Raw genomic sequence first — 12100 nt, forward strand, 5'->3', positions numbered from 1 at the left:
CCACTTCTTTCCAAAATCTTTGAAAATAAATCAATTCGTTCAGTATTCTTGGTGACCATACCAGTATGTATGTCATTTTTATGGAAGAAGCCACCAGACCTGTGTTTCCATGCAAGAAAGTCCTGTCCACAAAACTAATGGATGTCAGATAAATAAGCTTAGAAGAGCAAACAAGTGCACTGTCAAAACCACGTCATCAAGCCACAGGCCTATCTGTAGTGATATTACATACTCCACTGCCTCCAGTCACAGTCCAGGATAATGAGAATCCATGTTCAGAGTCATCTGATCTCTCAAAAATTGACACAGCACAGCTAATAATCCACCATAATTCAAAAACTGTACTGGATTTAAAAAGGCAGCTTTATTCTTGTTGCCTTGCTTTTGAGGCAGATTAAATAAATCAAAAAGGCAAAGCTCTCAGATTATTATTTGTACGTTACAGCTGTCCAGTTAGAGTTGACAGGCATTCTTTACATGGCCTGTTGAATGATTAAAAGGCAGAGTAAGTCTCGGAGAGTCATAAATGGAAGGAAGGGGGTTTGAGGGGGAATGATTACGACAAAGAAAAAATCAGGCTGACAGAGAAACTCCCTAGAAATTGTTGCACAAGCACCAGATCCCATATATAGGAAAAAATCAACAGCCATAGAAAGGAAACTGGATAAGCACATTACAGATTTGAAGTGGGAATAAGAACGAAGTGTTTGATACTGTTCTACATCAGAAAACTGGACTGAACCTTCTGCAAGGTGAAGAATAAGCAAACCAGAATGAAAGGTGAGACACTGAAAGCATTCAGATTAATAATGAATTTTTTCTGTTCTTTTATCTTTTCCTTGCCAAGCAGTGTTTATTTTAACTCTGCATTGAAGATGTCTCAGTTTCTGAAGCCAGCTGTTGCAGAACAATGGAATGAACTGGAAGTATTGCTTATCTTACTTGTGAGACTGCTGAATTCTTTCAAGTGAATTCTACAGTGTAGAATTCGGTATGGCAGAAGACTATGTAAAATTTTAATATAAATACTACTTCATTTTTCCATGAAAATTAATATGTAGTTTGCTACTTAAGCTGTACTCTCAAAGCTTTCATTTATATATTTGTCAGATTCAATGCTGTAATCATGTTATTTATTTAATATCATATTTGTATCACTAAATTTGATTTCTGTAAGTCAATAAGCAGTATGTCTTTTTATTTCCAAAGGTTTCAAGTAGCAACCAATTAAAATATTCATAATTTTGAAATAATAATAATTTTTACCATCTGAGTAAATGCTAAAAATGATTTGAGGCATCTTAAAAACAATGTTACAAGTAGATTTAAAATTATTACTTTCTTCAGTCACAGAAAACCTAAATATTTTACATCATCTGATACTTTTTTTTTTTCAAATTCCATGCTGTGCATATACACATTGCTTTAAGTGGCACCTTGTTTTCAAAATAAGACCATTAGCAAGTTATGAAAGGTACAAATTATTATTTTTTCAGTTAAAACTGACCTGAACATCAGGGAGCTGAACATATTTATAAATGCTAACTATTACTAATTACTCCTCTCCACTCATTTATCTTTTTAATGGCTTCTTAACAACTGATTGCTGGTTGTGTAGGAACATTTGTCCGTGGGAAGTACAGCTGGCATTCATATAAGGGAATTAATAAGTGTAAACATAGATATTTTAAAGAACAAGCTCACAGAATCCGGATTGCTGAAACAATACTGTTAACTGGTTTTATAGCAATGTCTTTGAAACTTGTTATTCTTTTGATGGCACATTGACTTAATTCTTTTTAGTTAGTACAGTTAGTAAAAACACAGAACAATTAAAGTTCTACTTGCAATTCTTCTGACACAAGATGGCTTGAAGTTGTAACTAGCACAGAAAGATACACATTCCAATTTAATAGCTTTAAAAAATCTGCTGCATTACCTTAAAACATCACTGCTCTGCTGGTGGCAAGTCCTCCTGAAAAATCTGTACTTAGGATATTAAGCCATGGGAAGTACTTCATTTTAAGAACATGGAGGCACTAACTTCACTCTGCATTATAAAAGTACTTCAATAATATCTGTAATTAATGAATGTATTGTAAAATAAATGAATTCTATGCTATGTTTATTATTAAGCTGTATATACTTTGCCCATATTAATAACTTGTATATTGCTAAAAGACAAACATTTTCAACTCATTTTAAATCTTCTTTCTTTTGTGATACAGGTATCTGGCTTTTGGTTCTGAGTGTCATCTTGTTAATATACAGAGCTCGTGGATGTCCTGACAAATGCCTATGCCATACAGCTTCAAAGACTGCAGACTGCAAGAACAGAGGATTTACTGAAATTCCTGCCCATTTACCTCCTGAAATTCAGATACTACAGCTGCAGAATAATCGTATTTGGAGAATCAACCAAAATGCATTCACTGGGACACCGTTGCTCAAAATCTTAGACTTGTCTAATAATTCTCTCTCAAGTTTGGCACCAAGTGCTTTCCAAAAATTACGGTATCTACAGGTTCTAAACCTAACTAGAAATATGATTCATTATATAGAAAACAAAACTTTCAGTTTCCTCCCACACCTAAAAGAACTGGACTTGTCATCTAACAGCATTATACGTTTGCCTGAGACTTTTGGAAACAGCACAGGGAATATAACTTTGCTGTCTGTGAAGCATAACAAACTTCAGAAAATGGAGAGAGTTCTGCTGGAATCACTTCCAAACCTGAAAGTGGTTCTTTTCAAAGGTAATCCCTGGCAATGTAATTGCAACATCCTTGGCCTGAAACTGTGGCTGGAGAGCTTCTTATACAGAGGTAAGGAAATCTTCTCATCACATACAATGCACATGAGAACACTTAACCAGCATCTAACTGATCTTATGCATAGGTCAGAATATAGGTGCTTTCATAAATACAGGTGGCAAACTAGAATCATGCAACAACTTTATATTAGCAGAAAGAGGGAAAGTATACACACACAGTCATATAGCATGTATAGATACATACTGGAAATACATGTGTCATGTGTGTATTCATATATATACATATATATATAATATATATAACAAATATACTTGCACACATACACTTGTTTTAATTCTACTGATATATTTTTGCTAGAAACCAGCCTACTGTTTAAAAGCTTTTTACCTGATGCACAAGGGTAAACATCAAGACTGATATCATTACTTCCTTTAGAAAATTTTTTATTATAATTCTTCTAGAAATTATCACCTGATACAATGAAATACGATAAAATAGTACTGTGGTGCTACAGATATTTCTTGCAAGTCCTAATGAAACATTTCTAGAGATGAAACATTTTCTGAATGTAAAAGTATTGCTGGTTGTATTCCAATGTAACTACAAAAGATTTCAGTATTCTTAGTTCAGTCCAACTCAGGCAAAAGACATCTGATGCATACCCATAACCAATTATAGAGAATGCTTCAGTTCAGATGGGACTCAATTCTGTTCTAAATAGTCTTCTATTCCTAACAGACATCAGCAAGTTTGCCGTGACACCAAGCTGTGTGGTTCAGTTGATATGATGGAGGGAAGGAATGTCATCCAGACATGCTTGTGAGGTGGGCTGATGCCAACCTTATGAAGTTTAACCATAGTTAAACAGGTCCTACACCTGGGTTGGAGCAACCCCAGAAACAAGTACAGGTTGGGCAGAGAAGAGATCCAGAGCAGCCCTGCAGAGAAGGACTTGGGGGTGTTGGTCAATGAGAAACTTAACATGAGCCGGCTTCAGTGTGCGCTCGCAGCCCAGAAAGCCAACAGTATCCTGAGCTTCATCAAAAGGAACGTGACCAGCAGGTCGAAGGGGGTGATCCTGCCCCTTTACTCTGCTCTCGTGAGACCTCACTTGGAGTATTGTGTGCAGTTCTGGTGTCCTCAACATAAAAAGGACATGGAACTGTTGGAACAAGTGTGGAAGAGGGCCACGAGGATGATCAGGGGACTGGAGCACCTCTTGTATGAAGACAGGCTGAGAAAGTTGAGGCTGTTCAGCCTGGAAAAGAGAAGGCTGCATGGAGACCACATATCGTCCTTCCAGTATTTGAAGGGGGGCTATAGGGATGCTGGGGATGGACTCTTCATTAGGGACTGTAGTGACAGGACAAGGGGTAATGGGTTAAAACTTAAACAGGGGAAGTTTAGACTGGATATAAGGAGGAAGTTCTTTACTGTGAGGGTGGTGAGGCACTGGAATGGGTTGCCCAGGGAAGTTGTGAATGCTCCATCCCTGGTGTTGTTGTTCAAAGCCAGGTTGGATGAGGCCTTGGATGGCATGGTTTAGTGTGAGGTGCCCCTGCCCATGGCAGGGGGGTTGGAGCTAGATGATCTTAAGGTCCTTTGCAACCCTAACTATTCTACGATCATATGATTCTATATGTAGTTACTTAATACCATAGAAGGATCACAGTTTCAGGATTTTGAGTTTTATTTATATCCATATTCAAACTAACCCATTGGAGGTGTCTTGAACCACGCTTTGGGTTTGGCTATTAGAGACCAAGAGGCAAGCTGTTATGCTCGCATCTGTCTGGGAATATCATAAATATTTGTGGAGCAGTCTCCAGATGTTAGTTTGGTCCATTGGTATTTACTACTTTTTCAGAAAAAGTCTTTTCAGAATGAAAATTCCTATGCCTGGCTGTAGATGAAAGGTGGGTTATTTTGGAAAGAGAAGCGGAAGAAAATTCAGCTGATTAGTTAAATTTTAAAAATATGTAAACATTGGTTTTGGCCTTGTTGAATTCTTGACACACTACACCCCGAAAGCCATGGTGTATGGACTAATTAGAAACTTGAAGGCTTAGTGTGTGTTCCTCTACACACTGAGGAACAACTTTGTGATTTACCATGACTGAGGCTTCCTACTTGACTTCCCTTTACACTAAAAACATCCTTTGGGACAGAGCAGAAGCTGGCTCTAGGCAATCATTAAATTTACCATTTGAGCAAAGCAATAGAATAATTAATCCTAAATGCTTTAGCTCTCTCTATATTTTCTTACCATGAGTGTCCTGGGTTCAGCAGTAGCAATGAGCCTTAATTCAAAAACTTACTCATGTATACATACAACTTACCGAATTTTCTCTTTGCTTCATTGCAGTTAGCATATGATGTCAGAACAATAACTATTTCATTAAGTATTTCAAACAAATGGGAAATCTTTACTAATTCCATTTCTCTTTATAAAAAGAAATAATGGTATGAATTTGAATTGAATGAATTTGCTGCTAACAATACCTCTTTATTCTCACTTATGACTTAGTTCTTGCTTTTCTCACACTGTTGTTTTTTACTTCTACATCCATAAAGTCATAAATAACTTAATTCCTGATGAATTTCTTCTTACAAATACTTTCTTGTATGAGTGTTAGTGTTATAATCTCACTATTGATCTAACTGTAAAAAGATCTTAAAGATGTAGTTATTAATCTTTAAAATTATAAAGTCAAAGATGATGATAAATACATGAGGTTTCTGTTAATTTTACATGAAGATAATTCAGAAACCACGAAATCTTAAAACCATAAATCAGGTTTTGGTTGGGTTGTTTTCTTGTTTTTCTTTTTTTTGTTTTTGTTGTTTTTTTCAGGAGGAATAAGTGATGGCATTATCTGCTCAGCGCCAGGGATTCGGAAGGGAAAGGACCTCCTCAAAGTTCCCTATGAGTTATTTGGGGCATGCCCTCTAAGGACAGCTCACTTTCATCTGGCTAGCATTCACCACCATAGCTCTGAGCACAGAAGTTCTCTGAAGCATACTCATCACAGTGAGCATGGAGAAAACAGCCGTTCAAACTGTGAACCCAAACCAAAGCCCAGGCCTGTTAGTTTGCGTCATGCAATTGCCACTGTAGTAATAACTGGAGTTGTCTGTGGAATTGTGTGTCTAATGATGTTGGCAGCTGCTGTTTATGGTTGTGCCTATGCTGCAATTACTGCTAAATACCACAGAGAACATTTGGCCCCAGTCAGACAACATGGGACTCCTGAGGAAAAAGAGCTATTTGATAGTTCCTTGGCTTGAGTTACTTCTGTCTGGTTTCTTGAAAATAAAGCCCTCACTTCAGTTAAAAAGCCTGGAATACTTTTTTTTTTCTTTTGTTTTATACATACACACATACACACACACACACACATTCTTTGGTATATATATCTTAAGGCATTATTGTCCTGAAAAATACAAAATAGCTACAAATGATTCACTATACTTCAAGATCTTAGAATATCTGGTATGCATCCAGAAATACAATTCACAATCAGTTTTAGAACCAGACAGTCTATACTGATAATTTAAATGTGTTAAAATTTTTCAAATGCGTGTTTTTGACCATCCAGTCTGCCCTAAAAGACAACAATTAAACATTACAACCGTAAATTACAAAATTTACAAAATTACAAAAATTAACTATCACTTATCATTTTTAAATTAGTTGGTAGGGAAGAAGGAAGAGAGCTGAGAAAATGCTGAGGAAAGAAGAAATGCCACGCTGTTTCAGACACAAGCACTGAATGAGCACATACAGTATATATGAGGAGACACTATCCATTATCCTGCTGGCATATATGCTTGCTACAGACATTTCTGAAGCTTCTTATTCCCAAATCCACACACAAATGTTCCAGTTTGCAAATATCATGACTGCAGATGCAGCTCCCATCACAGTGCTGCCCTTCAGTAGGAGGATAATATAGTTGCATGTTTACACGTTCTCTCTCACAGAGAGAACATTCAGCTGAATTCAGTCAAGGGTCCACCCTAACTTTCTGCAGTGCAGTTTTGCCATCAGAGGAAATCACAGCCAAAACCATTTGAGTAGTTTGAAATTGAAAGAATATTTTGAATGTGCAGAAGTTTTTTGGGTTTTTATAATTCTTAAAAATTATTTTAAAGCAACCAACAGAGATCAGCAACTCCCTCTATGTTTTCCAAGACTAGATAAAAGGTATTGAAGGCTATTTTTGACAGATGTCTAATGTGTTCTCTAACTCTCTGCTGTGACAGGGTTAAAGACCTGCCTAGGTAGCTAATGCAGAAATCAACTATGCCTATAGTCTAAGTCTTAGCAACCTCAATCTTTGGTAAAAAACTTGCCAGTTTATTCCCCTGGGCAGAAGACTTGAGGGCAACAGCTGAGTATAAGTCTCCAGTAAGGGCAAAAGAAGCTGTGTCATGGCATTCCACTCTCCTTCCAACAGATGGTTTCCAATATCAAGTTCTGTAGCTATTCTAATAATAGCCTCAACTGAGTAATGGGCTATATGGCAGGAGTCATGTAACCCCTGTTCTTATCTACTTAGCAATAATTACAACCTAAATATTAAAGCTCATTCCTGCATCTGCAGTTACTTTCATGTACAGATAGAATTAAGCATCTCAGTCTTAATCTAAATCTAGCAGACATTGAAAACAAAAATTACTCTCTTTTTTAACTGTTAAGTACTCCATATTCTTATTAGACTCTGTTCATTCTTCCCTGTCCTGAACTAAATAAATCAAGCTATTTCAAGTTTTCTCATAGAGCCCCGTTCTCCAAACTTCTTTTTTTTTTTTTTTTTTTCTTTTTTTTTCCTCTGCATCCTCTGGAACCTTTTCAGTTCTACATTTTGTTAAAGTGTGGTACCCTAGATTGGGCACATTACTTCAGCTGAGACATCATCAGAACAGAATTTATAGAATATTTATATTCAGGCTTTTTAAATCTGATCTCTTGACAATGTATCTCAGAAGCAAATTTACTTTTTTCTTTTAAATATTCAGTAAAGCTTAATGACTAACCTGTTTTCAGAGCTAAGTCATTTGAGTGTGTAGATCTACATTTTCTACACTTTGTATTTTGCTTTGTAAAATGTTATTGCAATAAATGGAATAGTTTTTCAGATAGAGAAGACTGAAGTAATACAGGATAGGATCTTATTGCCCATAGGGCAAATAATGAGTTCTAAGCCATGCCAAATCAGTGCTTTTCTAATGGTGACAACCTAAAATAAGCACACTTGTACCCAAACTGTAGATCCCAAGATGAAAGCTAATAAACCTCTGACTTCTAGAGAGATTTCACCCACAGTGTCTCTAATAGGCTCAGATACAGCAATGCAAATAAGTTCCCACTTCTGATATCTTCAAGCAAAGGAAAAACTAGAACTGAATTGATATTTCCTAGTCTGGAACAAGCCAAGAATCTTCTAAGTCCTTAAAAACCAGTTCTATCAACACAGACCTTCAGGCTTTCCATAGAGTAAAACCATTAAAAAAAAAAAAGTAGTGAAGAAGAGGCAATCAAGGGCACAACAACATTAAAAGAAACTCCTTCCTAGTCACATTTAAGATTCTTTGGGGGTTTTCATGCTGCAAAAATTGACATGGAGTTCTGCCAGAAAGTAAAATATCTCATACTTCCATTAGTTCACTTTGCTATGGGAGCAGAGCAAACCAATCCATGAAAAATCTGATTTCTACTTTTTAACTTGCTGTTTGTTAAAGAAAAGAAAAAAAAAGAAAAGAAAAAACCCAATAAAATCCTGACAAAAAATTTAGATAAATTTTTATTTAAGGGTTATATAAGTATATATAAGATTTCTAAATGTGTTTGCAATTAACAAATTCAGTTATTTATGATGATAATTTAATAGCAGACATTCAACAGAAAAAAGTATTGATTCAATTGCTAAATAAGCATAAAATTATTTCTTTTTCAGTAGAGGAAACAGAATGTTCAGCTACTGAAAAATAGACATAAAAGGCACAATTTATTGTCCAAAACAATTATTGACTACAACAAGTGGAAGACCGGAGATCTAGGGATTCCCCACAGATCTGCCCTTAATTTGTAAAGCTTAGCAATGGACATCTGCCACTGAAATAAGTTGTCTGCACAGATTTATTTTTCAGATAAAGGTTCCTGAGACAGCTTTGTTGTTTTACCAGCAATCTTGTGAGAGGTATTATAGTGAACATAGTATTTTTTCCTACTCTCTGGGAAAAATACTTTTCCCCTCAAAGTCAACAAAATATCAGGACACACTACTCTGCAAGGTATTTACAAAAACAGAGAAAGTAGACATATTGTTATGTTCCTGTGTTTTATACAGAGGCTCACCATAATAGTTTGTTTTCAGACAAAGAGGTTTTCTAAAATTGTGGTTTAGAACAGAGATTAAAAATTACAATATGACAATATTCTTTGCAGAAAATATCTTTAGTATCTATATTAAAAGAAACAAAGCTAAACTGAAACATACTAACCAGCTTGCCATATGACTTTCCACTCCGAGCTTGCAAAAAGTCTATCAGAATTCAGCTTCATTATTCACTAGTAATAAAACACCCAAACAAAATCGGGATCCCTCTTCTTATATATCAAAATAGCACATTTAGTGACATTATACATAGCTTATCTATCATTAACAATATTAACAAAAAAACCCCAACAACAACTGTTGCCTACTAATAACCATCTTTCTTTGCTGGCCAGAATACAAAGGTGGCAGGCTTTAGTTAAGCATCCAGAATGTATGCCTATTTCGACAACTTTGATTTTTCAACTCTGCTGAAAGTGGCATAGTAATAATAACCATAAAAGAGTCTTGGTACTTCCAGGGTTTCAATTACCTGAAATGTGGCTGTATGTAACCCAGATGAGACAGGCAGCAAGATCAATCATTTGGATGTGGCAGTAAGCCACAACAGGGGAGAAGGAGTACGAATCAAAAGCCCATAATAAACAACCAATGACTACATACTTCGTAACTATCTCCACTGAAAGCTGCAGTTGCTCTCTCTTACTGATAACAGAGGGAACCCCCAGTGTTTCAGGGCTATGTACACTATACGCTGGACTTTTTGTGTAAGACTGCCATCCTCTTTTCAAGACACACCAAACACATTGGAAAACTTAATATTTGGAAACACAGTCTACTGGTAGGAAAATAAATTAGTTAATCTACCGTCCTTAAACTAGTATTAATGTATTCATATGCTACATGATTCCAGCTTCATAGTTGCACAACATTATCTGAAGTTTTCAAAAGCACCTGACAGTTTATTTTGCTGCCTTGGTCTGCAAAACGTACCTAGAATCTGACTGCTACTAGATCACAAGGATCTTCCCCCTGATCAAATTACATAGTACTAAAACCCAGCCAAGCAAACAAAAGATTCCAATGAAAAAGCAGAAGTGCAGAAGCAAAGACCAGGATGCTCTATGCAATTTACTACACATGTCAATACCATACAGGTTGGGATACTGTTCTAATTCACCCTTCAGAGGCCCAGATTCTTTGAGAACAAGCTGTGAGGAAAGCCCAAGAATTAGATAAATAGGGGTTAAATTTTCAAGCCAACACTAGCTGAGAACCACCTTAAAAAGCCCTGTTATTCAATTATTCCACCACCTAATTCTCTTTGATAAAATTAATTGAGAACAAATACACATGAGTAAAAATGTGAGAATGGTTGTGAATATGCCATTTAATTTCAGATTCCCTGTTCAGCCAATGGAGAGAGGCAGGATTTTGCCACATGCTCTGAAGCATCCTGTGGAGGAGCTTACCTCTCTCTATGCACTACCTAACAGAATGTATTTCCTAAGTCATGGCTCCTAACCTAAGTCTGTGAGTTGTTTAATGTCAGACTGTACAAATACACATTTCAATTTTCCTGAAACTGAAAACATTAGTCTACATACTAATATTAGATTTATAAATACAAAGATAATATTCAAAATTAACAAAAAACTCTGGAAAAACATAAACCAGTGGTTTTCCACCAAAGCATGAAAAGCATTTTGAGGGATTTACTAAACAGTACTGCTGAATATAATCTTCTGTGGCTTATAATGTGGAATAAAGATTAAGTAAATCGCTGTTAGCCTGACAAGGAAAACATCTATTTTAGAATGCCTCAAAAATTTAGTTGGTGTATCATTATGATGACATATTCATTTTCCCTTAGGCCTTCATACTAAAATGCAATTTTATACATGGTATCATAAATTTTAAGGTCTGCATATGACAGTGACATTTTCTTAAATCTTTTTAATAATACAGTAATACCAAAACAACGCACATAAGAAAATATGAAGAAAAAAAAAAGTAAAAGAAGCACAGAGCAGATATATGTACTCTATGGGCTATTGTAACAATAGCAGATTTAACTGTTTGTGAAGCATTTACAGTATCTGTCTCTCCTAGAAATATCAGTAGTTCGAACTAATTTTTATTAATTATTGGGAGTCACAGTCTTTCAAAGCATGTTCTGGGATCTTGTTTAAAGAGAAATGTGCATGCAAACTCTAATTGAATTTGCTAAAAAAACCCTCAAAACCTGAATGGATTTTTGAGGTCACATATATACAACACACATATATATGTGTGTATATATACATATAAATTTAAATACTGGATCCTGGCTTTACTTAGAACAATTTTTTTGCCAGTATAAAACATAATATTCCTTGTTTACATAATAAGGATTTTCAGTGAAAGCATTTAAAATCAAACTGTCAGTGACTAGAAGAGTCAGAGTTAGGCTGCCTTCAGATTCAGTTACACCTATATCTGACTACAAAACTCTGCTTAATGTATTTTAAATATATATTTTAGTGTATATTTAAATATAAATAAAATCCACATACAATAACATGCATGAGCTACAGTTTTAGCAGAAATCAATAGCAGGCGGGGTTTTTTTATTCTGCTAAGCCATATGGACACGTTTCTTTCCAATAAATCTCTTACATGAGAAATTAGTCTCTCAGCATTGCTATGTGGCAGAGAACAGGGACTAACTTAGACTTATCATGACCTTGTGTTATGGCATCATTTACTATGGAATTAAATACACCTGTCATACATTTAAGAACACAGGCCCTGGAATCTTCAGTGCCACATACCTATATAAAGACAAGACATTATACAAAGATAAGAATCATGGATGGTAGAAAGGTATCTCCTATTTGCTTTTCAGCTTTTACTGCTTGGCAGCAGAATATAATGGCTGTGAGAAAAAAAAACAGCCATCCTTAATCATTCTGAAATTAACAGTAAATCTGTTCTCTTGAAAGG

General features: G+C 35.6%; 2 protein-coding genes across 2 annotated transcripts in view; one reads left to right on the forward strand and one right to left on the reverse strand.

Annotated features, from left to right (window-relative positions):
* Positions 1 to 12100, reverse strand: part of CACNA2D3 (calcium voltage-gated channel auxiliary subunit alpha2delta 3) — a gene marked incomplete at its 5' end in the record, with an annotated part of 460819 nt that overhangs the window by 69046 nt on the left and 379673 nt on the right. The window lies entirely within an intron of this gene.
* On the forward strand, positions 774 to 6062 carry LRTM1 (leucine rich repeats and transmembrane domains 1; the record flags this gene model as incomplete). The annotated part of the gene is made up of 3 exons (XM_080625525.1): positions 774 to 780; positions 2229 to 2825; positions 5629 to 6062. 3 exons carry the CDS (start codon positions 774 to 776, stop codon positions 6060 to 6062), a joined length of 1038 nt encoding a protein of 345 aa, XP_080481651.1.

Source organism: Psittacula echo (genome assembly GCF_963264785.1).
Source record: "Psittacula echo genome assembly, chromosome: 9".
Lineage (NCBI taxonomy): Eukaryota > Metazoa > Chordata > Aves > Psittaciformes > Psittacidae > Psittacula > Psittacula echo.